Here is a 24,297-nt window from a genome sequence, read left to right as displayed (position 1 = left end):
TTAACTATTTTGTGTGAGGAACTTTGAGGTCTTCAGATGGAAGGCACTGTAAAAATAGTGCAAAGTGCAGAGAACTTAAGAACGGCCATATTGGGTCAGACCAAAGGTCCGTTTAGCCCAGTATCCTGTCTGCCAACAGTGGCCAATGCCAGGTGCCCCAGAGGGAATGAACAGAACAGGTAATCATCAAGTGATCCATCCCCTGTCGCCCATTCCCAGCTTCTGGTAAACAGAGGCTAGGGACACCATCCCTGCCCATCCTGGGTAATAGCCATTGATGGACCTATCCTCCATGAATTTATCTAGTTTTTGTTTGTTTGTTTGTTTTTTGTTTTTTTTAACTTTGTTATAGTCTTGGCCTTCACAACAGCCTCTGGCAAAGAATTCCACAGGTTGACTGTATGTTGTGTGGAAGAATACTTCCTTTTGTTTGTGTTAAACCTGCTGCCTATTAATTTCATTTAGTGACCCCTGGTTCTTGTGTTATGAGAAGGAGTAAATAATACTTCTTTATTTACTTTCTCCACACTAGTCATGTTTTTATAAACCTCTATCATATCCCCCCTTAGTCATTTGGGTGGAGGGATAGCTCGTTGGTTTGAGCATTGGCCTGCTAAACCCAGGGTTGTGAGTTCAATCCTTGAGGGGACCATTTAGGGTTCTGGGGCAAAAATCTGTCTGGAGATTGGTCCTGCTTTGAGCAGCGGGTTGGACTAGATGACCTCCTGAGGTCCCTTCCAACCCTGATATTCTATGATTCTATCTCTTTTCCAAGCTGAAAAGTCCCAGTTTTATTAATCTCTCCTCACATGGCAGCCGTTCTATACCCCTAATCATTTTTGTTGCCCTTTTCTGAACCTTTTCCAATTCCAATATATCTTTTTAGAGATGAGGTGACCACATCTGCACACAGTATTCAAGATGTGGACATACCATGGTTTTATATATTTATATTTATATATTTATATTATGAAACATTGTTTCACTAGGAGGGTGGTGAAGCACTGGAATGGGTTACCTAGGGGAGGTGGTGGAATCTCCAGCCTTAGAGGTTTTTAAGGCCCGGCTTGACAAAGCCCTGGCTGGGATGATTCAGTTGGGGTTGGTCCTGCTTTGAGCAGGGGGTTGAACTAGATGACCTCCTGAGGTCTCTTCCAACCCTAATCTTCTATGATTCTAGAGGCAACATGATATTTTCTGTCCTATTATCTCTCCCTTTCTTAATGATTCCCAACATTCTGTCCGCCTTTTTGACGGCCGCTGCACAGCGAGTGGATGTTTTCAGAGAACTACCCACAATGACTGCAAGATCTCTTTCTTGAATGGTAACAGCTAATTTAGACCCCATCATTTTATATGTATGGTTTTCCAATGTACATTACTTTGCATTTATCAACATTGAATTTCATCTGCCATTTTGTTGCCCAGTCACCCAGTTTTGTGAGATCATTTTGTAGCTCTTCTCAGTCTACTTTGGAACTTACCAAACTACTCAAGATAGTTATCTGCAAATTTTGCCACCTCACTGTTTACCCCTTTTCCCAGATCATTTATGAATATGTTGACTAGGTCTGGTCCCAGTACAGACCCCTGCAGGACACCACTATTTACCACTCTCCATTCTGAAAACTGACCTTTTATTCCTACCCTTTGTTTTAACTAGTTACCAATCCATGAGGGGACCTTCCCTCTTATCCCATAACAGCTTACTTTGCTTAATAGCCTTTGATGAGGGACCTTGTCAAAGGCTTTCTGAAAATCTAAGTACACTATATCCACTGGATCCTCCTTGTCCACATGCTTGTTGACCCCCCTGAAAGAATTCTAGTAGATTGGTGAGGCATGATTTTCCCTTTACAAAAACCATGTTGACTGTTCCCCAATAAATCATGTTAATCCATCTGTCTGACAATTTTGTTCTTTATTATGGTTTCATGGCTGGTACTGAAGTTAGGCTTACCAGCCTGTAATTGCTGGGATCTCCACTGGAACCTCTTGTAAAAATTGGCCTCACATTAACTATCTTCCTGTCATCTGGTACATAAACTGGTTTAAATGATAGTAGATTGGTGAGGCATGATTTTCCTTTACAAAAAACATCTTGACTATTCCCCAACAAATTATGTTAATCTATGTGTCTGACAATTTTGTTCTTTACTATAGTTTCAACCAGTTTGCCCGGTATTGAAATTAGACTTACCAGCCTGTAATTGCTGGGATCACCTCTGGAGCCCTTTTTAAAAACTGGCATCACATTAGCTGTCCTCCAGTTAGTAGTTCTGCAATTTCACATTTGAGTTCCTTCAGAACTCTTGGGTGAATACCATCTGGTCCCAGTGACTTATAGTTTAGTTTATCAATTTGTTTCAAAACCTCCTCTAATGACACCTCAATCTGGGACAGTTCCTCAGATTTGTCACCTAAAAAGAATGGCTCAGGTTTGGGAATTTCCCTCACATCCTCAGCCGTGAAGATCGATGCAAAGAATTCATTTAGTTTTTTTTCAGTGGCCTTATCGTCCTTGAGTGCGCCTTTAGCATCTTGATCATCCAGCGGCCCCACTGGTTGTTTAGCAGGCTTCCTACTTCTGATATATTTAAAAAATAAATTGATATTACTTTTTGAGTCTTTGGCTAACTGTACTTCAAATTCTTTTTTGGCCTTTCCAATTATATTTTTACACTTCATTTGCCAGAGTTTATACTCCTTTTTATTTTCCTCACTAGGATTTAACTTCCATTTTTTAAAGGGTGCCTTTTTGTCTCTCACTGCTTCTTTTACTTTGTTTAGCCATAGTGGCACTTTTGTGATTCTCTTACTATGTTTTTTAATTTGGGGTATACATTTTAATTGAGCCTCTATTATGGTGTATTTAAAAAGTTTCCATGCAGTTTGCACAGTGGTACACTGCTGTGCCTTTTAATTTCTCTTTACCTAACTTCTTCATTTTTGTGTCGTCTCCCCTTCTGAAATTAAAGGCAACAGTGTTGGGCTGCTGTGATGTTTTCCCTGCCACAGGGATGTTAAATTTAATTATATTACGGTCACTATTACCAAGCGGTCCAGCTATATTCCCCTCTTGGACCTGATCCTCTGCTGCACTTAGGACTAAATCAAGAATTGCCTCTCCCCTTGTGGGTTCCAGGACCAGCTGCTCCAAGAACAGTCATTTAAGGTGTCAAGAAACTTTATCTCTACATCCCGTCCTGAGGTGACTGTACCCAGTCAGTATGGGGAGAGTTGTTGTTTTATTACCTGGCTGTTTCCAGTTGTACCTGTTTGAGAAGGGAACTTCCCCAGCATGTAGAAAAAGGAGGAGATGTCATATTTCATGTGGATAATGTGGAACCACCATCCCGCTGCCCAACCCACTCCTCCCCCCAAATCTGCATTGCAGGTATAATCAAGTGTTTGTTATATAACAGCCAGCCATAAAAATGACTACGATAGTTTTGATTGCAAGATTAAGTAATAGGTTGAGCTGCGAAGGAGAAAACTCTTTAGATAGCTTCAATTATAAATATTGGCAAGGAGAACACAGGAAATCTATGAAAGGTTTTAAAAATATGAAGAAAATATTAGATGCTTCAAAGGCAATTTGTATTATTTACAATTGATCCCAGTGGTTCTGCTCTTGCGGCTGGAGTTCCCGGTTAGTGTTAAACCGCTCTACTGCTAGCAGCTGGGGGTTGTACGTGCCTTAAAGGGGGTGCTTGGAACAGATTCCATTGAAATGGGGGACCCACTTTTCAAGTCTCTGCCAGAGAGAGTCAACTTGCAGCTGAGGGCCTTACAGAAAAGGGTACAAACCTGCTTTGGTAACTTGGGAGAGCAAAGCGTCTGTTGCAGAGTCTTCAGGAAAAAAACCAGTCGTTAGTCAAATGGCCACCGAGGGAAAACTTTCTGCTGAAATGCTGGTTTGCTCCACACACAACTGCTGAATAGACTTACCCTGTTATGCAGCAGCCAAGGGGATTTGGTGAGGGGCTGTGAGCCGTCTGAGCCGTTTACTCTCTAAAAAGAGCTCCCTTTCCGATCCCTGTGAGGCTACGTGTGGTTAACAAGAAAGCTGCCGGCGCTGCTCCGGGAGGGCTTTTAGGGACCACCCTCCCCGGCAGCTCTGCTCTTCTCTTTTCCAAAGTGAATTGTGTGCTGGTGATCGGTGCCAGATCGACAGCCATGAAGGCTAACACCTCCAGAGTAGACTCAGCCTTAGCAGCAGCGGTGCCGGCTCCCCACGTGCTGTCTCATGAGCCTCCGTTGGGGGAACTAACCCTCTGGGTGAGAAGGGAGTTCGGGAAGTGTGGCCCGTTCATCCTTGGCCTCCATACTGACGCTGCCAGTAAGGGTGCCCCCCAAACACTGAGGGCTGCTAGTCAGGGGTCCCCACCAAAATGTCAGTGTCCCTGCCCCAGAATCTCTTGCTCTCAGAGCCTAGAAGCATTCTTCCTCTCCAAGCCCCCATCTCTCCATCCCTTTACTGTGCTCCCCAGTCTCCTCCTCTCTGACTTTCCTCTCCTCCCTGCACAGGGAACTTGGCATTGCAGGCCTATCGCGTTCTCCCTGCAAGGTCCCTCCTGGAGACCAAGCCCTGTCTGGGACGCCTCCACTGCTTCATATCCGTCGCCTTACCGTGCTTGTAGATGTGAGAGGTGGAAGGAAACTAGCCAGGTGGCAGCTAGCCCATCTCCAGGGGCTGCTGCAGGTTTGTTCTCTACTGTACATCTCCAGATGCATTTTCCACTCGAGTTTTGGGTGCCTCAGGTACTGCAGCGTCCACCCTTTCCCTTGGGAGACTGTTGCATAGTCTGATCACTCTCACTCTGAGGAAGTTTTTCCTGTTTATTCTAATTTCCCCCCGTCTTAATTTAATCCAGTACCCCTAGTGATACTCCAAGGATCATCCCTAAATAATTCCTCTTCCTCCCTGGTGCTCATACTCCTCAGTGCCCCAAGAGGGGACCCATAGGAGTCAGAGTGCGGATGTCCGCTTCTGGCGATGTCATGAGGCCTTTGTGTACATGCAGCCTGAAGCAGTAGAGGGGCTGAAGCAGGGGTGGGCAAACTTTCTGGGCCGAGGGCCACATCTGGGTGGGGAAATAGTATGCATGGCCGGGGCAGGGGGTTGGGGTGCGGGAGGGGGTGTGGGAGTGGGTGCGGTGTGCAGGAAGGGGCTCAGGGCAAGGGATTGGCACAGAGGAGGGGTGCGGGGCACATGAGGGGGTTCAGGGAAGGGCGTTGGTGTGCAGGAGTGGTGCGGAGTGCAGGAGGGAGCTCAGGGCAGGAGGTGTTGGGGTGCAGGCTGCGGGAGGGGGCTTGGTAGGGGGTTGGGGTGCACGGGGTGCAGGATGCAGCAGGGGGCTCAGGGCAGGGGGTTGGAGTGCAGGGAGGGTGTACTGGGTGGGGTGTACAAGGGGACTCAAGGCAGGGAGTTGGGGTGTGAGGTGCAGGCAGGGGGCTTAGGGAAGGTAATTGAGGGGTGGGGTGCAGGCGGGGTTCGGGCTCTGACCCCGCTTACCTCAAGCAGCTCGGGGGTGGCAGCGGCACACACTGGGGCCAGGGCAGGCTCCCTGCCTTCCTGCCTGCCCTGTCCCCGGCCCCACGCCACTCCAGGAAGCGCTGTGGCCCCTAGGGGAGGTGGGGCGGAGGGCTGTGTGTGCACTGCCCTTGCCACGCCTCCAGGTACCTCCCCCAAAGTTCCCATTGGCCGTGGTTCCCCATTCCTGGCCAATGGGAGCTGCGGGGGGCGGTGTCTGGAGGCAAGGGCAACGCACGGAGCCCTGTGCGCCCCTGCCCAGGGGCAGCAGGGACGTGGTGCCAGTGGCACCACAGGCCGGATCCAAAGCCCTGAGGTGCCAGATCTGGCCCGCGGGCCATAGTTTGCCCACCCCTGGGCTAGAGGAAGAGCTGAACTCAGTGTTGATTGGTTGGGGAGGAAATTCAGAGATTCGAAGGCCAGAAGAGGGACCATTATAGTCACTTAATCACACCTCCTGAATAACACCAACCATAGCACTGCCCCAAATCATTCCTAAAGTAGATCTTTCAGAAAACATCCACGCTTGACTTAAACATTGCCAGTGATGGAGGATCTACCACGACCCTTGGTAAACTGTTCCAATGGTTCATTACTTGTGCATTATTTCCCATCCGAATTTCTCTAGCGTCAGCTTCCAGCCACTGGATCATGTTAGACCCTCCTCTGCTAGATCGAAGATCCCATTATTAAATATTTGTTCCCCATATAGATACTAACAGACTGTGATCAAGTCACCTCTTAATTGTTTCTTTGTGAAGCTAAATAGATTGAGCTCCTTGAGTCTATCACTATAAGGCAGGTTTTCTAATCCTTTCATCACTCTCGTGTCTCTTCTCTGAACACTCCAATTTATCAGCATCCTTCTTGCATTGTGGGCACCAGAACTGAATACAGTGTTATAGCAGCAGTCACACCAGTGCCAAATTCTGAAGTGAAATAACCTCTCTGCTCTTACTTGCGATTCCTCTGTTTATGCCTTAGCTCTTTTGGCTACAGCATCACATTGGGAGCTCATGTTCATCTCATAATCAACCGTGACCTCCAAATCTTTTCCAGAGTCACTGCTTCCCAGGATAGAGTCCCCCATCCTGTAAATATGGCCGACATTCATAGATGTATACCTGTACATTTAACTGTATTAAAATGCTTACTGTTTGCTTGCACCCAGTTTGCCAAGCGACCCAGAGCTCTGTATCAGTGACTTATTCTCTTCATTATTTATCACTCCCCCACTTGGTGTCATCTTCAGACCTTATCAGTGATGATTTTATGTTTTCTTCCTGGTCATTCATAACAATGTTAAATAGCATAGGACCAAGAATCAATCCCTGTGGGATCCCTGTGAAAACACACCTACTTGATGATGATGATTCCCCATTTGAAATGACATTTTGAGACTGATCAGTTAGCCAGTTTTTAATCCATTTAATGTGTGCAGTGTCATTTTATATCATTTTCGTTTTTTTAATCAAAATGTGTGGTACCAAGTCAAATGTCTTATAGAAGTCTAAGTACGTTGCATCAATACTGTTAGTTTTACCAACCAAACTTTTAATCTCATCAAAAAAAGATACCAAGTTAGTTTGACAGGATCTATTTTCCATAAACCCATGTTGATGTGCATTAGTTATATTACTTTCCTTTAATTCTTTATTAATCAAGTCCTGTATCAACCGTTCCATTATCTTGCCTGGGATGGATGTCAGGCGGACAGGCCTATAATTGCCTGGGTCATCCCATTTACCCTTTTTAAAAATTAACACATCATTAGCTTTCTTCCAGTCTTCTAGAACTGCCACAGTGCTCCAAGACTTATTGAAAATCGACATTAATGGTCCAATGAGATCCTCAGCTTGCATCTAAGCGTTTTAAAAGAGCTGGCTATCTCGACATGCTGATTTTAAAATGTCTGACTTTAGTAGCTTCTGTTTAACATTCTCCGGAGATACTAGTAGAATGGAAAGAGTGTTGTCATCACCATATAGTGAGACTATATCATCTGTTTTTCCTTTCAAATACAGAACAAAAATATTTATTGAACACTTCTGCCTTTTCTGCATTATTATTGATAATTCTACCATTTCCATCTAGTAATGGACCAATACTATTGTCTGGATTCTTTTTGTTCCTAATATGTTTTTAAAAACTCCTTATTGTCCTTAACCCTGCTGGCCATAGATTTCTCCTTGGGTTCCTTGGCCTCCCTTATCAATTTTCTACAATTCCTAGCTTTTGATTTGTATTCCGATATATCAACTTCCCCTATTTTCCATTTGTTATTTTTATTTATTTTTTTAATAGCTGCCTTCACTCCCTCTATAAACCAGGTCATTTTGTTAACCAGCACAGCTGTCTTCCTCAATTGTGGGATTATATATAGAGCATAGATGGGAGGGCCTTATGGGGAGGAGTCTGTAGCAGGGGAGCTCTGCTTTGAATGGGCCTTGTAAGGTTTCTTGGAGCAGGATTCCTTTCATATGCAACTTACACACCAACCTAATTTAATTGGTGATGTTCATTCAGAAAACCCAGGAATTTCCCAAACCAAAAACTGTTTTTTAAATAAGTAGTAATAGTTGGCAGTGAAGTTTGGCAGTGAGGAAAAGGCTGTATCCCTTGTTTGATCGGATATTTGGAATAATGTTTTTTATGAAGGAGTATTTTTGCAATGAAAGTTTAACATTGTTTTTGGGTCCAGTCTTAGCTCTTTTCAACCAAGTTTGTTTTGTTTACAAGTAAATAGTTTGGACGGTTCATTGGGCCAAGCAATCCGATTAGCTGACCAGACTTTAGTGGGGCTTAACGCTACATTGTCTTGCTGAGTCCTTTGCTTTCCTGCTAGCCTGGACTGACACCTGAATCTTTCTGGTCTGTTGGAAGAGAAAGTATATTTGCAAGAATTCAATCTTACAGAAAACAAGCGAGGAAAAATACAGACACTTAAGTGTTTTAAGTAGAGAAAATGGAAGAAAGAAAATCAAACTTGGCCAAGTGTGTGATTTATGATGGGACAGACTAAAATCTCAGGTCACTAGTGAAGTTATTACTGTTGAGTAATCAGTGGATTTAAAGGGGAAAGCCCAGACACAATCATTGACGAACTCTCAAGGAATCAAACCTTTTCCTAGAGCAAGACTTGGGCTCTGACCATTGTTAACACAGACCATGGGATTCTGCTTTTGAAGCTCTCACTGCTATTGGCAGCTGATCTTTGACAGCTGCTACACTGTTTTTAAACATATATTTTTTGTAGTGTCCCTCTTCCCCCTATTTTCATTTAAAATTGTATTCTCCCCTCCCCCATCCTCCCCTACGCAGGAGTGGGGGAAAGACAACCCTCAACCTTGTGTAGTCAAGGTTATGGCGATAAATTCTGTTGCATTGTCACTTCTATTCGGAGTAAATTGGCTGGCCGCTTTCGGGCTGAAGGGAAGATAATTTGCTGTAGTATTTCAAATGGATTAGAAATGGATTTGAAGGGAAAGTTCATGCCTCCCATTACAAAGGCTAGAAAGAAGACTATCTTAAGGCACTGTTCCCTCTCTGGCCTTCATTATCCACGCTTAATACCTTTCCTATTTTCCAGCGTTAATGAAATTTCCTGCCGGAGCAGGCCTGCTGGACGGATGGGAAAAGTCTTTAGATCTGAGAGCTTGTGTTGTAGAAAAGGAATTACAAGCCCCTCATGTTGAGGGCCGGCGTATTCTTCAGGTCCTTGGCCCAGCTATTATCTCATTAATTTTATCCTCTCTTCTCAATACGGTTAGTTTCCAAAGGCCATCCTTTCCATTAGGGTAACAATTGAGTAGAGTGCTGTGACGCTGCTGTGAATTAAAAGCTACACGCTGTTTTTAGAGGCACCCTGCCCTTCTTTAGATGTGTCTTCCTTCCTTCACGCCCCCGCTCACCCCATGCTGCCCCCGTCTCTGCCTTTTGCTCAGACTTTTAGCCGGGTGAGGCGAATGTCACTTTAAGCAGGTGTAGGAGAGACAAGCCGAACATTACTGCCAGAGCTAAATACCCATTTGGAAGACCAATGAATCCAGCTTAAATCTGTAGAGCCTGCTGTAGGAATGGAAGGCGGCTTTTATAAAGGCATGATTGGGACAATTAAGTTCTAGGCAACACCCTCTCCCTTCTGTATGGGAATGGCTTATATGTGCTCAGCAAATTCACATAATTATTGTCTTTTTTTCCTCTGGTACATGGCGCATAATGGATCTTTCCCAGTCAATTTCTGGATATCTTATGCCACCCGAAAATAAGCTAGTTGGGGCCAGAGCTGAGCAGAGGTAGGCAGTGTCTGAGCTTCCCGTTCCAATCTCTCACAGCGAGATTCAGGCCTCCTTGCACACAAACCTGTGATCTTAGACAGCCCTCTATCTAAGAAAAGACCTGATTGTGTAAAATTCTGTTGCAGACACGTGTCCACTGGAGCCTAGATTGAATCCTCCAGACTCATTTGACTGGTAACCCAAGCCAAATAGAAACCTAGGATTCCTGAGGGTGAAAGGCGAAGGAATTAACCTCCTGGTGCAGCGTGAAATGCAGAAATTAAAAATAACTCCCCACACGTTTAGTGTAACCATAGGTTATCAGGGTTCCCATGCCTAGTGCTCTACGTGCGGTAAGGTGAATTCAGGCAGAGAATGTATTCAGTCTTCTGCTCTCCCACCCCCCACCTCCATGTACCGTAGGTATTCTGTAGCATTCCCTGCACCAGTCTGGACTGTATCTTTTGCAAGCAGGGTGAAGACAGATAATAAAACTGCTGAAGCAGTAATGTAACTTCCTGGCGCCTTTCCCTCAGTCTTTCTGTCTCCAGCGGGGGAAACAGCTCTAAAGGTTATTGGAGCGGATTACAACTCCATTTGGGAGTTTTTCCCCCCATTAACTTTGACTTTTCTAGAAATAAACATTTTTCAGGTCATAAGCCCTAGCTGGTAGGTGACCCGGTCTTCCTAGGGTCCTGGGGCTGTGGGCATAGGGCACAAGTGGAAGCCGTGTTCAGAGAAGTCACTATTCAGAGTCTTCCTGGCACAGAGAGAACGGGAACAAAGGCAGAGATGATTCCAACAGTCACTGCTGTGGCACAAAGCTTCCCTCGGCCAACAACACTGTCATGCCCTCAGGTTAGACTTTGACTGTATGTATCTTGTCCCCATAGTGTCTTCAGATGTGTTTCACCCACATTGGTAGCACAATCTGTGGGTATGCAAACACAGCATGTACGCTAACGTGTGTGTGTGTGTGTGTGTGTGTGTGTTTGGAGTGCTGCTGAGATTTCACTGCTAGGGACTTGGGAGAACCCATGTTATATGCCGAAATGGAGGAGCTAAGAATGCAGTATAAAGGCCTCTCTGTCTGGCCTATCTGTTATTATGCCACTCCCACCACACTCTTAAGTGCAGCTCTGAGTCTCTAATCTCAGAAGAAAGATAAAGATTCCTGTAGCATTTGAAATATTATTTGGTCAATTGGCTATGAAGCTTAGTCAATTCCAGGATCTCTCAACCCCAGCAGAATCCGACACGCTCAGCTACCAGTCCCAGAGATTTTCTCCTAGCTGAATTTGAATGGGCCCCACACTTAGGCTTCAGTCCCACAAGGGGAACAATGCAAGTGCATGGTCTGCCTGTGTAGTTCCACTTAAACATACCGCGCCTTCATCCTTTCAAGCTAGTTCAATTTTTTGCCAAGATTCTAGCAGTCTGGCTAGTGGTTCGGAAGGCAGAATGAGGAACAGTGCTGTTATCCTGTTCTGGGATCTCTCATGTGATGTGTGATTGTCTTTGGCCTGGTGTTCTCTTCAGAAGCCCTCCAGATGTCACTGTGGTGGAACATCTCCAACTGGGGGAAGTCAACTTAGATGGCCTGTCGGTGGTTCTGAAGCTTAGATGGCCCGTCGGTGGTTCTGAAGCTTAGATGGCCCGTCGGTGGTTCTGACGCTTACATTCCAAACTCTGCCTGCTAGTTAAGAAAGGCAAAGCACACTGAGGAACTCTCCAAACTATGACACTATCCATAGCATTGAAGTAGGGTTGTTGCTCCCAAGATGCTAGCCTGGTTCCCTCGGATGTTCTGGGCGCTGACTACTGCTTTCTCTTTATAAAGGATTAAATATTTATAAACTGCAGTGGTTGCTATGAAGAAGTTAGTATTTGCCAGCAGGTACTGTACAGTTATTCTCTGCTCAGATACAAGGGAAACCTGTGGTGTTTTTCATGGAGTGGTAACTATTGGGCAAATGGTGTCTTTTGAACAGGGACCACTGTAATTTGTAAACATTTAATAGCTTGTAAGTGTGATGAAGAGAAAATCATTGTCCAGAATAGTCAGGAGAACTGCTGGAACTCTGGGAGCAACAACTGGGCTTAGGCTGGTTGTTGGTAGCATGGTTTGAACTGCATTGAGTGCAAGCCCCTAAAACTGTCACTTAACCCAGTTTTAAATGAGCTCCACTTAAACGTAGCTTAGCCAGCCTGTGTGAATAAGGCCAAGTAGGAGACAGAAATCGTGCTCCTGTCACTGACGCTGCATTTATTCTAGAGAATTGAACTGATGGGCTAAAAGTGATTTAAACCCAACCCGATCGCTGTCTGCACATAACCATGCGGACGGAAGTGCGGCAGCTCTTGGCTTTGTATTCAGGATGTTGATTTTCCAAATACAGATGAGGTACTTTTTTTCGTGACCTGAATGAACGTTTTGGGGGTAAAAGGATTTTACTCCCAGTGTAGCCAGGACTCTGTTCCCCTGTAGTTCTCTCTCACTCACCCATGTTGTATTGTGTGTAAGTGGATGTTAGTTTTTCAGACACCAAGCAGCGTACAACACAGTTCAGTGATCGTTGAGCTGCTAAATTAACCAAGTTACTTGTCAGAAAAGCAAAGACAGGGGCCACAAGTGATTCCACCGAGATGAATATGCTTTCAGCATTCAGTTCCAACTCGCAGGAAGTGGCTTGGCGTATATACATTACCTAGTGTCTTGACAGGGATAGCTTTCACTTCAGCAGTTTGCATACACACAATTTGCTGCTAACACGGGGAGAAAAATAAGCGTAACTTTCAGTAAGCTTCTCTTAGTGTGCTTTGCAACATGATAGATGTAAGATATTAACACAGCAGCGTCTGTATGCCCTGAGCACTGCATCAGCTTCACTGAATTCCGTGCATCTCTGCTGGCAAGCCGGAGATGGAAATTTAAATGAGCATGTGGGTTTTTTCTCCTATCAGAGACTAAAAGAAAATCTTGAAAGTTCCTGTATCAGAGTAATTTTTTAATAGCCGGACCTTGTGTCTCGATCAACGATGTTTTATAGGCATTCTTTGATGTTTTATATGTAGAAATCGAAGTAAATACATCCCATATCACTAACCATTCCCACCATGCTGCTTGTGTATAGGGATTATGGATACATCCCTAGCTCTCTGAGCAAGCAAATACTCTGTTTCTAACAACATACAGTCACAAAATTCCTTTTCTAGTGTCAAGTGTGTGTAGTTCTTAGTTTCTTGTAGGCAGATCTCTTGGGTGGAATTTTCTTGTAAGGATTTTTGCTATTATACACGACTTCCAATTAAGTTGTGGGAAAGCAGCTTAAGTACCTTCAAACAATATTTGCTAACTTGAAGGTTCCGATATTTGATTAGTTTTTACACTTGGGTTTGGTTTTAGCTCAGGAGGAAGTAACTCCATGTTCTGTTAAAAAGCTGTTTGTCTGTGGTGGTTCGTTTTAATCACAGCTGTAGCAAATTACAACTATCACAGCTAGTGAAACCAGGCAGCATTTACCTTTTAGCTAGCATACTTTATTTAAAGGAAACTAACTGCACCAACCACTTTAGGATGGATAGCTTTAATGAGGCCTTTTCTGGGCATGTTTTCCAGAGAGAGGTTTACTGAGTCCCTATTTAGAACAATACTGAATGCAGGTGTCTGTATTAAGGATCTTCCTAGTAAAACCCTGCAATCTAATGCAAATCGAAGCAAAGAGCCCTCAAAGTACAACAAACTAATTGATACCTTAGGTACAAGCCTGTCTATGCAAGCCATTGTGTAGCTCTGAAAGAGGTTTGTGCTCTTTGAAGGTGTGTGTTTTTATAGGTACATGAGAGAGATGCTTTGAGCATCTATTGTGCTTTTCATAGAAGGATCTCAAAGCGCTTTACAAGCATTACAACATTTAAGCCACTCAGCCTTCTTGTTGGTACAGATGAGGGAAACTGAGGCACGGAGTTTAAACGATGCCTGCAAGGTCACATAGTTTGGGGCAGGACTGGGAATAGACCCCACATACCCCTTTCAATTCTTAAGCCCCCAAATCACCCTTCTCCTGTAAATTCAAACCTTCACTTTAGCTTTGAGTGTCCAGTGCCCCAGGCAAAAGGTGTGTGACTTCAAAGAACCTGTGGTTTTGCAGTGAGGAAGTTAGTCTACCAGCTACAAATGCCGTATAAAAAGCATCTAGCTCTGGACTCATTTCATTTTGTGCAACATGGTTATCTTTAATATTTTCTGGATGGGGAAAGTAGGCAGCGTAAGTGGAGGTGTTATGTAGATGCCATGACTCAAAATGTGTGGTGGTGTTTTTGTATTCTGAGCCCCTGCATGAATACAGATCTGTCAGTGGCTGTGGTCCACAGCTCAAGACTAATGCAAAATGGGAATGTAAGAATGATCAGCATATAGGCCCACATGACAGCGCGTCTCTCCAGATTAAGATATGGAGCTGTTAGAGTGAAGGAAGTGGAGGTGTGTAGTTCAGGCGGTCTCCCTTGCCCAGGGAGTGTTGATATTGCTTTATGATTATGAAAACTTTATTATTTGTTAAACATGTATTATTTGTGTGTTAACGTAATAAGGTGTCCATCACTAAGGTATCAGGATCCATTCTTAATGTATATACACTAGAACTCTGTGCATCCTCTCAAAACATCTAGTTCGGTTCCCTTAGACCAGACCGAGTGTTTAACAGTGTAGAACAGCGTTTGAAAGGGAACTGGATAAATTCATGGAGGGTAAGTCCATTAATGGCTATTGGCCAGGATGGGTAAGGAATGATGTCCCTAGTCTCTGTTTGTCAGAGGGTGGAGATGGATGGCAGGAGAGAGATCACTTGATCATTACCTGTTAGGTTCACTCCCTCTGGGGCACCTGGCATTGTCCACTGTCGGCAGACAAGATACCGGGCTAGATGGACCTTTGGTCTGACCCAGTATGGCCGTTCTTATGAGGAGCTAACCAGCTGGGAGACTAATTTCCAGGGGGTGCTGATACTCATAATTTTGCTAGGGCCCACACAAAGTAGCTGCACCTTGAAGATAAATCTCTGGCTCTGATATGTCTGTGCTGTGGGTGAATTTGACAGCTGAAGCCCTGCCACTGAGAGGCCTTTACCGCAGATCCTTGGGATTCCAATCTGGGAACCAACAAAGCAAGCCTTGGCTGTTTACCCCTGCCATGATGGGATTCAGGGGAAGGAGAGGTGGTTCCTGAGACAGGCACTATGTGCCTTTTAGAGGCTGATCAAAGTCTTGAATTGCACCAGGAAGAGCATGGGATTAACATGCGATTATTATGCTGTGTCCTATCTCCCCTGCCTAAAAGGAGAGTAGCTCCATCCTGCACTAGCTGACGCTTCCAAATGCCCCACCAGGGGCGTGCCACATAGCACACGTTGCAGTGTAGTGCGGCTCCGAGGTGAGGAGATGAAGTTCACTCCTGCCAGGCCTTGTGAATTTCAGGCTCTGCATTGATCTCCTGGTGACACTAGAGAGGTTTCTTAAGAACCAAACGTCATGCAAACCAAGCACCTCTGATCTCTAAAGAATCCTGTTCCCCACAGACCAGTGGAGCTAGATCTCTCTAGAGAGAAAATTACTTTCACGTTGATTTTTGGTATGAATGAGCCGAGAAAACAGATTGGAACCAAGCTGACAAACTTCTGAAATGCAAAAGATGGGTTGTTTCCCATCTGCAGGCTGATCACTAGGCTGTGACCTACCATAGTCAGGCTTATTATCAGGGGTACTTAAATTGTCCCCTTTTCCATAGTAATGGAGTGCCTCATAATCTTAATGCATTTATCTTCACACCACCACTGTAGGGTGGGGAAGCGCATTTATCCCCATTTTACACACAGGGAACCGAGGCAAAGAATGATCGTGACTTCTCCAAGGTCACACAGCAAGTCTGTGGTGGAGCAGGGTCCTGAACCAGTTCCCAGGCTACTGCTCGGACCATTGGACTGTCCTCCTTCTCACTGTATCACAGATGGCAGAGGTGAGAAGCTCTGTGGAGAGAATCCAGGAGGAAATCAGGTGCCGCTCTCTTTCATTCTGCATCACGATCCAATCCACACACACCTGTCTGTCCAGTCAGAGATCCCACCGTTGGGCTTATGCTCTTTGTAGCCCCATTAGAAATGCTAACTTCACTGTACAAGGATGATGGGGAAGTTCCTTTCTCCATTTCATGTGAGTCCCTTGCTATAAACACAGATTTTTAGACTTTTAATAAGACGAGTACGTCCCAAAGGCACATTGAAGGGCTTGCCAAAGAATCCGATTGCAGATTGCCGCAGCATAACCGTTCGTTCTAAGGTTTCTCCCGCCCTGCGTCTGTGCAAACTCGCAAGCAGATATGTAAGGTTGGTAGCCAATGGCAACAGCCATATTAAATGAATAGACTGTCAAACTAAGCACTAATAAATGTAACGATTACATTTTACACTTCTCTCTTTCTTTGCAGCACATCTTCATTTAAAGGTAATGCTCCCAGGGTTTGCGTTCTGCTGATAGGATGCCAGGCCTTAATTTACAGATAGTCTTCAGTAATGCGCGGTTTATATACGTTCTGTTAATAGCATTAGGAGCATAAATTGTACTAATACAAAATTAGAGCTGTAATTTGCATAAACAAATTACTGTTTGGATTAGTGGTAAATGGTTAAGAGGACTTGATATTTGAGTGGATTTGATTTGGCCGCAACAGCTCTGTGTGCATAACAGCATCTGTACAAAAATGAGGTGCACGGCTTTACACAGATTGAATGCAAGCTGGCATTACATAGGAAAAGTCAGTCTGTCAACTGGAAGGGTTTCCTGCAGTGAATGAGCACAGGGAGGGTAGAGTTGGTACTAAGGTGTTAGTTCACAGCCTTTATCAGCTGCTGTTCATCTCATGCAGCTGTCTACAGGCCCTAGATTAATCGTATCCCAGTGTCCTAAAAGCACCAGGGCCATGTGATTGTGCTAACCTTTCTCCCTCTGAGTGCTGGGAAGTAAGGGGTGTCACTCCATTCTCATCCCTCTCACTGGCTGCAAGATCTGCTCTTACAGCAGAGGGGAAAGGGGTTGGGAAGTTGATCCCAGTAGCTGTCCGTGCTACCATGTCATTGGGTTCCCAGTCTCCGCTCTCTGCCACGTAGGCCCTAGGCAGGTCAGTGTCTGTGCCTGGTGTTAGGCAGAGCACTGATTAGACTTGCAGGCCCTGCAAGAACCACTTGTAAGGCCCTAAGGAGGTCCTGAAGGGCCACTGTTTATGGATCACTTTCCTACAGCTTTAGGGCTCCAGTAAGTTTGGTTAGACTCTGTTCAGCTGCAGTAGTGGGGCACAATCCAGTCACTGTTTGTCCCACCTGTCCGTGGAGTTCCAGGCCTACATCTGTTGCCAGCTACTTATGATTGCAGATGGGTCTTGGGCTGCCGGCCCCATCTGGGCTGCCCCAACACTTCCATCTGGCTAGGAAGGGCGTCCTTTCTCAGGGAGATTCTGCAGAGAGGGCATCTTCTCCGGCACTGGTGCAAAACAGGGACAACCTGGAAAAGGGGGCTCCTCAGAGAGAGCCAACTTCTGGCTTTAAATGAACCATTGAGCTTGGTTTTCCTGCAGCTATGGCTCTTCCATGAGCCAGGGCTAGGGACAGGATGTTCCAAACCAGCGGGCAGCTGAGTGCTCCAGTTTCACTGGGATGGCTGTGCCCACATGCATGTATTTTGGGAGCAGTAAAGTCGGCTCTGTATTTAGAAGGCACACAGAAACCTCGCTGTGCGATATGCTGTGACGCACTAATAGACACGGATACAGCCCAGGTTTTAGCTGTACTTTGGGTTCAGCGTTGGAGGTCCACGGTATCAGTCAGCAATATTTAGGGTCAATGAACAGGGCTGGGTCAACCAAAGCCAGGGTGCCCTCAGAAGCCATTTGATGTCCCCTAGTGCCCCTCAGCCAGCTTCAAGACCCAGAGTTCTCTTCCCAGCAGCACTTCCCCCAAACTTCTGTTCCGGCTTGGGGAGGATGGGGCTGCTCAGCCCTGTAGGGAAGGGGGAATGAAGATGTTTTGTGTCCTGAGCTGAGGAGCGGAAGGGCCTTAAAGGGAGTAGTCAATAGATGTTAAACAAGAGGCATGGGGGGACCTATGATTCTCCTCCGGCCTGCAGGAGAAGAGAGCCCCTGGGGAGGGATAGCTCAGTGGTTTGAGCATTGGCCTGCTAAACCCAGGGTTGTGAGTTCAATCCTTGAGGGGGCCACGTAGGGATCTGGGGCAAAAATCAGTACTTGGTCCTGCCAGTGAAGGCAGGGGGCTGGACTCAATGATCTTTCGGGGTCCCTTCCAGTTCTAGGAGATAGGTATATCTCCATATAAAAAATAAAAAAAATTCCTCTTGTTATTTAGAGCTCTCCATCATTTTGGTAGTACGGAGCATGAGCAGGAAGGATCCAGCTAGCACAGCAAGTGGCCCTAGGTGGGGCTGGATCCCATCCCCAGGAGACTCCCTCCATCTGTAGGTTTGTCCATGAAATTTTCATTGGACAGCTTTCTGGATACAAAGCTCACCTCTTCTCCCATTTGTGGCCTTTCTTTGTCTTTGCAGATCTCTGGTATTAAACCCAATGCGCCAGTCACCCCTAGGCGGCAAATCCCAGCAGCTGCAGCCGAGATGGAGGAACAAAGGCTTTTGCTGTATAGGAGGCGTGATGTACAGGGTGTCAGCCAATAAGCTCTCCAAAACCTCCAGCTCCCCAGTCAGGGGTGGCGACCTGAATCACAAGCTCCACGGTAGAACAGGTAGGTGATGATAAAGCCTCTGTGTTCTGTGCTGAGAGTTTGCACATCTGTGTGTGTGAATTCCCGGTGAGACAAACTGAGCAACATGTGTCCGCAGTCACATCTCTCCAACTCCATCGTGTGGCACATTCCACTGCGCTTGTGTCCCCCGCTTGCTCGTGAAGGGTCCCAGCCACCAAGGGGCCAGTAAAAACCCGAAATCAAAGTGGGAGAGAAGCGAACTAATGCAGCCACGCAGGCCATGAATACTGTGTCCTTTAGTCTGATTGAATGAGAAATACAGATGTTCCTGAATGGGGCTATGAGATGGTAAGAGCAAGGTGAGGCTTACAGAAATGTATCACCACTTTGTAAAAGCTCGCCAGCCCGGCAGTGTTCCCACAACTGCTGCTTCTCCCCGGACACTCTTTCTGCTACTCGGTGTGACTATTTTAACTCTTCCCAAACGCATCAGAATCCTGCAGGAGTGTGTGCCTGACCTATCATTTGGTTGCCACCCTCCCATAGCCTGCTCGACAGCCCTACCCATAGCCGCTTTACCAGACAAAGGGAAGACTGCCTGAACTCAGAGGTGCTGAGATACTACTCTGATGGGCACCCTATAGCTACCTAAGATAGTGCTTCCTGTAAATGGCTCATCCAGCCCAAAGACATCTGTTGGGTTCACCAAATTAAACTTAATACTGATCTAAGTAGATCAGCCGTGGCTGTTAATTGCTTCTAGAGATATTTGTCCCAATAACATTGGTGTCACGTCTTCATCGCTTTTGTTATAGAAGTGTCAGCTGCTGGTTACTGCTGGAGGTAAAATGACAAACCTAGATTGACCAGTATCCTAGTCTAGAATGGCCTGTGTTCCTATCCCAGTTGTATTTGACAGCTAGTCTTATGTACTTCTCTTAAGCAATCCAGGGCCTGTTGTGCATTTTCCTCCATTTCTGTCTATGCTCAGCAGGTGTTTATTCTGTAACCACTGTCGTAAAGGAAAAACAGGATAATCTGGTTGTCTCTCTCAAGTATTTATGTGGCCCCATCACTGTAATACCGGAGCCGCTCACAGCCTGTAATGTATTTATCTTCACAACCTCACTGAGGTGTTGTGAAGTTCCCTTCTCATTGTACAGGCGTGGAACTGAGGCACAGAGACACTAATCCTATGTCTACACTGGCGTTTTTGTCTGCCAGGGGTGTGAAAAAACACCCCCGAACGACAGCGCTATGTCGGCAGGAGACGCTCTCCTGCTGACATAGTTACTGCCTGTCATTGGAGGTGGTTGAATTATGCTGACGGGAGAGCAGCTACACGGGAGACCTTACAGCAGCGCAGCCAAGTCTAAAGCTAGTGCCCTAACCGCTGGACCATTCTGCCGTGCTAACTATAATAAATCTCGGCTAAGTCAAATGGTTAGTATGTAGAGTTTTTGGTGGGAGAGGGTTGAGTTTTGGAGAGATGGCGGGTGGATGTATAAATTAATTTTACTATACTTGGATCTGACTTGGTCCCCCCACTACAGAAGGGATGTGGACAAATTGGAGAGAGTCCAGCGGAGGGCAACGAAAATTATTAGGGGGCTGGGGCACATGATTTACGAGGAGAAGCTGAGGGAACTGGGATTATTTAGTTTACAGAAGAGAAGAATGAGGGGAGATTTGATAGCAGCCTTCAACTACCTGAAGGGGGATTCCAAAGAGGATGGAGCTTGGCTGTTCTCAGTGGTGGCAGATGACAGAACAAGGAGCAATGGTCTCAAGTTGCAGTGGGGGAAGTTTAGGTTGGGTATGGGTTACCCAGGGAGGTGGTGGAATCTCCATCCTTAAAGGTTTTTAAGGTCTGGCTTGACAAAGCCCTGGCTGGGATGATTTAGCTGGTGTTGGTCCTGCTTTGAGCAGGGGGTTGGACTAGATGACCTCCTGAGGTCTCTTCCAACCCTAATATTCTATGATTTTATGATTTGATACAAAGGTGAGGATTTAATTTTAAATCTAATTTAAAACACTGGGAGATTGACAGGTTAAAAAGAAAGCTCAGGACATGTGAAAGTGGATACAGTAAGCTTATTTGAAAGGCCTAGGCTACTGAGGGGGAGGACCTCTCAACTGTCCAGACACTGATTGGGATAACTAGAGTGGAATCAGTTAAAGGGGAGACGTTCCCAGAGGATCTGATACAGCTCTGTTGCCTGACATAGTTGGGGGAACATCCCATCATTTTAGGAGGGTTTTTTCTCTCCCTTCTCTTGGTCAACGGAAATACCTGAGGTATGATAAACAAGAAGTTGGTGAGCACCTGGGGCCTGCTGATTACAGTGTAAACAGAACTGAAATGCTTCTCTCACCGTATCTGAAAGTGGCATTTCGGCAGCGCGCCCACAACCCCTGACTTCACAGAAGTGCAGGATGAGGTGAAGGAAAATCTTTGGAATCGATTATTGTCCAAATTAACTCAGGAAAAAATCAATCTACATCTAATTTCCCTCTTTTCCCCCCTTGAAAACAACCCAAAAGAGAGCAAAAGCCCAAGGCAAATGAAATATTTAAAAGGGACGCTGGCAGGCAGTGCAGTTAAACAAACCCATAAAGAACAGGATTAGAGAGGGAGCGAGTGAGAGAGCCTTGAATAGGCACAAAAATCCTGTCAGCAGAAGAACTGAGCAGCCTCGGAAAGTTTTTAAAAATGGGCAGAAATTAAGAGCAAATGGCAACATCGCAACAAAGCGTAAACACCTCCCCTTCTCCCCCAGCTTACATGCAGGCGGTAAATGTGAGCGAGAGGAAATTGAGAGTGGGAAATTAGGGCTAGGCTGGAGAAGTAACCGCGGCGATGAGAAATGCTTACGGCACATCATCTCCGTAGGTGAAGAGGGCGGAGATTTAGCTTAAACCAGGGATTAGCTTCCCAGGCCCTGCCGATGGGAAATGAAGTGTGCAGATAATGCCAGAGATGATGCTGCTGAGGAGGTCAGAGGGGTGGAAAGTTGATGAAGCATCGTTTCCAGGTAATCTGCCTTCTGAGAGCATTAAAAGAAGTCTGGCCAGCAGTTTGGGAAGGAAGCTGTCGCTGGCATTTTCAGGACAGAGACCCACCCCGTAGCTGGCTACGCAGGCAGGTACTGTACAGTGTCCTCCCTGCGGCTGTCTCTGCACCCACACACCCAGGTTCTTGTTTGTTTTAAAAGCACTTGATCCCACCTGTAAGCTGTTGACCCATCACTTTGCTTCTGTGTGTGGGAAAAGGTACAGGGGAACTTTGTGAAGGGGGAAGCAGGTGGACCAAACCACAGACCAAAGGGAAATCTTTGTCACCAGACAAAAAAACTACACAGTTGTGTGTGTGTGTGTGTGTGTGTGTGTGTGTGTGTGTGTGAACACATATACACACACAGTATAAGTTTTAAACAGACAGTTTAATACTGTACACAGCAATGCTGATTGTGAAGCTTGGTTGAGGTGGTGAAGGAAGAGGGTGGGATATTTCCAGGGAATGCCTTGCTGCTAAAGGTTGAACTAGCTGAGCCCTCAAGGGTTAACACCTGGTTGTTAATGTAGCCTCACACTCTACAAGGCATCAGGAATGGAGGGAGGCGAGACAGCATGGCAGAGAGAGAGACCCACACCCTGTGTGTGGGGGAGAGAGAAAGACGCGCATTGCCCCTTTAAGTACGCTGACCCCACTCCAAGTACATTGCCTTTAAAAAGATCAGGAAGTTGAGACAGCAGCTGCGGCCAGCAAGCTCTCTGTCCTGCCCCCTGTCGTGTCCCCTCCCTGCTCTATGTGGAGAAGGGGTAAGGGGGGCAGGAGTATGGGGGAGGGAGGCACCCTGACATTAGTCCCCATCTTCCCCTCCTCCCCTGCCCAGCAAGCAGGAGGCTCCCTGGAGCAGCTCCAAGGCAGAGGGCAGGAGCAGCACATGACAGTGGCGGGAGGGACAGCTGAACTGCTGGCATTTGGTAGCCTGCTGGGTGGCTGCTGCACAGGGAACTTAGGGGAGTGGGGAGCTGCCGGGGGGCTGCCAGTCCACCCTGGTTCCAAGCCCCCACCAGCTAGCTGCAATGGGCTGCTCTTCCTGCAAGCAGCGGACAAAGCAGGCGGCTGCCAAACAACGTTATCAGGGAGCATTGCACAACTTTAAATGAGATGTTCCCTAATTGATCAGCAACGTAACAAAGAAACAACGTTAACTGGGACGACTTTAAGTGAGGAGTTACTGTACAGTGAGTGCTGTGGTGAGTGGGTGATCTCTGATTTGGGGGAATTCAGTACTAGTAAAGGTCCCTTAGTTTTGAATCCCTTCTGTTCTGAACGGCCCTTTTACCCCTGCCATTTGAACCATTCAGTTTATACCCCTATAGCTCGGTCTCTTTGTGTGACTTTTCAGCCCTCCTTTGGAATGTAGCCACATTATCTCCTGCTTGGAAAGGGTGAATTCCATTGACTATCAGAATTCCTTCCTTCGGGACAGGTGGGGCTGTCAGGCTGCAAAATCGTATTTATTTGTTGTGTATAAGACTCTACCCATCCGCTTAAGCTTGATCTTAAGCACTTTAAAAGGTATATTTAAAAGAGAGCTTTTCAGTTCCCCTTCAGTGCAAAACATAGTGTATTTTGGGCTAGCAAGGAGGTGGGGAAACAATCTTGACAATTTAATAGCTTGGAATTTACTTAAGATGGGTTATAATTTTGCCTTGTGATTCTGCTCTTCGTCCGAATTTATTGGGTCAGTATTTCGTCTCCTCCAGTCATGGCTACAATTAGAGTTATGATAAAATCCTGACATGTCCCGATCTGCCAATCAGATGGGCCACTAATCTTGTGCTGTGCGCCAGAGTAGCTTCTAGCGAGCAGACGCTGAAATCTAAAGAGGAGAAGGGAGAAGGAGTTACTTTGTGCGATCTGCTCTGGGAGCGGGTGCCACAGGTCTCGCGTTCAAGGCCGTGTTTTCTCAACGTTCGCCTCAGACAAGAAGCCAAATATTGAATTTCAGTAGCTAGTTAATGCTAAACAAACCAGGCAGGCTACTGCTTTATCCAGGAGTCCCTCCCTTTGTATGCGCTGTTGCCACACTGTGATCCTTTCATTCCATCATGTCGTCTGCCACCACTGTATGACAGCAACAGACAAGAGTTACTGAGTATTATTTAGTCCGCTTTGTTCAGACTATCTCCTTATGTGCTCTGCCAACGTTTTCCCCCCAGGCAGCTGGACCATTCCAATTCGCTTCTGCCGTCCAGGCCAAATGCCTACTTTAACCGCTGTAGCAGGTTAGAATTTGGTCTTGGGGTGCGTTTATTCCAGCCCTATACAATCTCAGTGGCCAATCACAAGGCTGCCAGAAGTGATAAAGCAAGTCATCTGTCTCCCTAAGTGAGAGGGAAACCAGGAGTTTTACTGCTGCTTGTCTGCAATCTACCTCATTCCCATGAAGTGGTAAGCTTTGTGCCATGCACTTTTTGGGCAGGAGAGCGGAGGAGGGGTGGGTATGTGGGTTTCTTTATGCCGAAACCTGAACTGAATGCACACAGGCAAGAAAAGGACTGGTCTGCACAGCTAAAAATGGCCATTAGATCGCACCCTTCCACTACCGCTGAACCAGGGCCAGATTTTGCTCTTACATCCATACAGTCCCGCTGACTTCAGCCCCTCCAGCCATGGGGGCTCTGCTCCTCCCCGACTCTTCGGCTCTTA

General features: G+C 46.1%; 1 protein-coding gene across 3 annotated transcripts in view; it reads left to right on the top strand.

Moving 5' to 3' along the window:
- ZC3H3 (zinc finger CCCH-type containing 3) overlaps positions 1-24,297 on the top strand; it is a 334,659-nt gene that overhangs the window by 181,811 nt on the left and 128,551 nt on the right. For all 3 annotated transcript variants that reach the window (XR_004644830.1, XM_034763723.1, XM_034763722.1), the window contains exon 5: positions 18,421-18,614. Coding sequence is in view for 2 of the 3 variants with exons in the window: in XM_034763723.1 (XP_034619614.1) it covers positions 18,421-18,614 (194 nt within the window). In the remaining variant the exon portion in view is untranslated. The remainder of the gene's footprint in view (positions 1-18,420; positions 18,615-24,297) is intronic.

This window comes from Trachemys scripta, chromosome 2 (assembly GCF_013100865.1).
Source record: "Trachemys scripta elegans isolate TJP31775 chromosome 2, CAS_Tse_1.0, whole genome shotgun sequence".
Taxonomy (NCBI): Eukaryota; Metazoa; Chordata; order Testudines; family Emydidae; genus Trachemys; species Trachemys scripta.
Note: the sequence above shows the minus strand (reverse complement) of the source record. Positions and strands in the feature narration are given on the sequence as shown.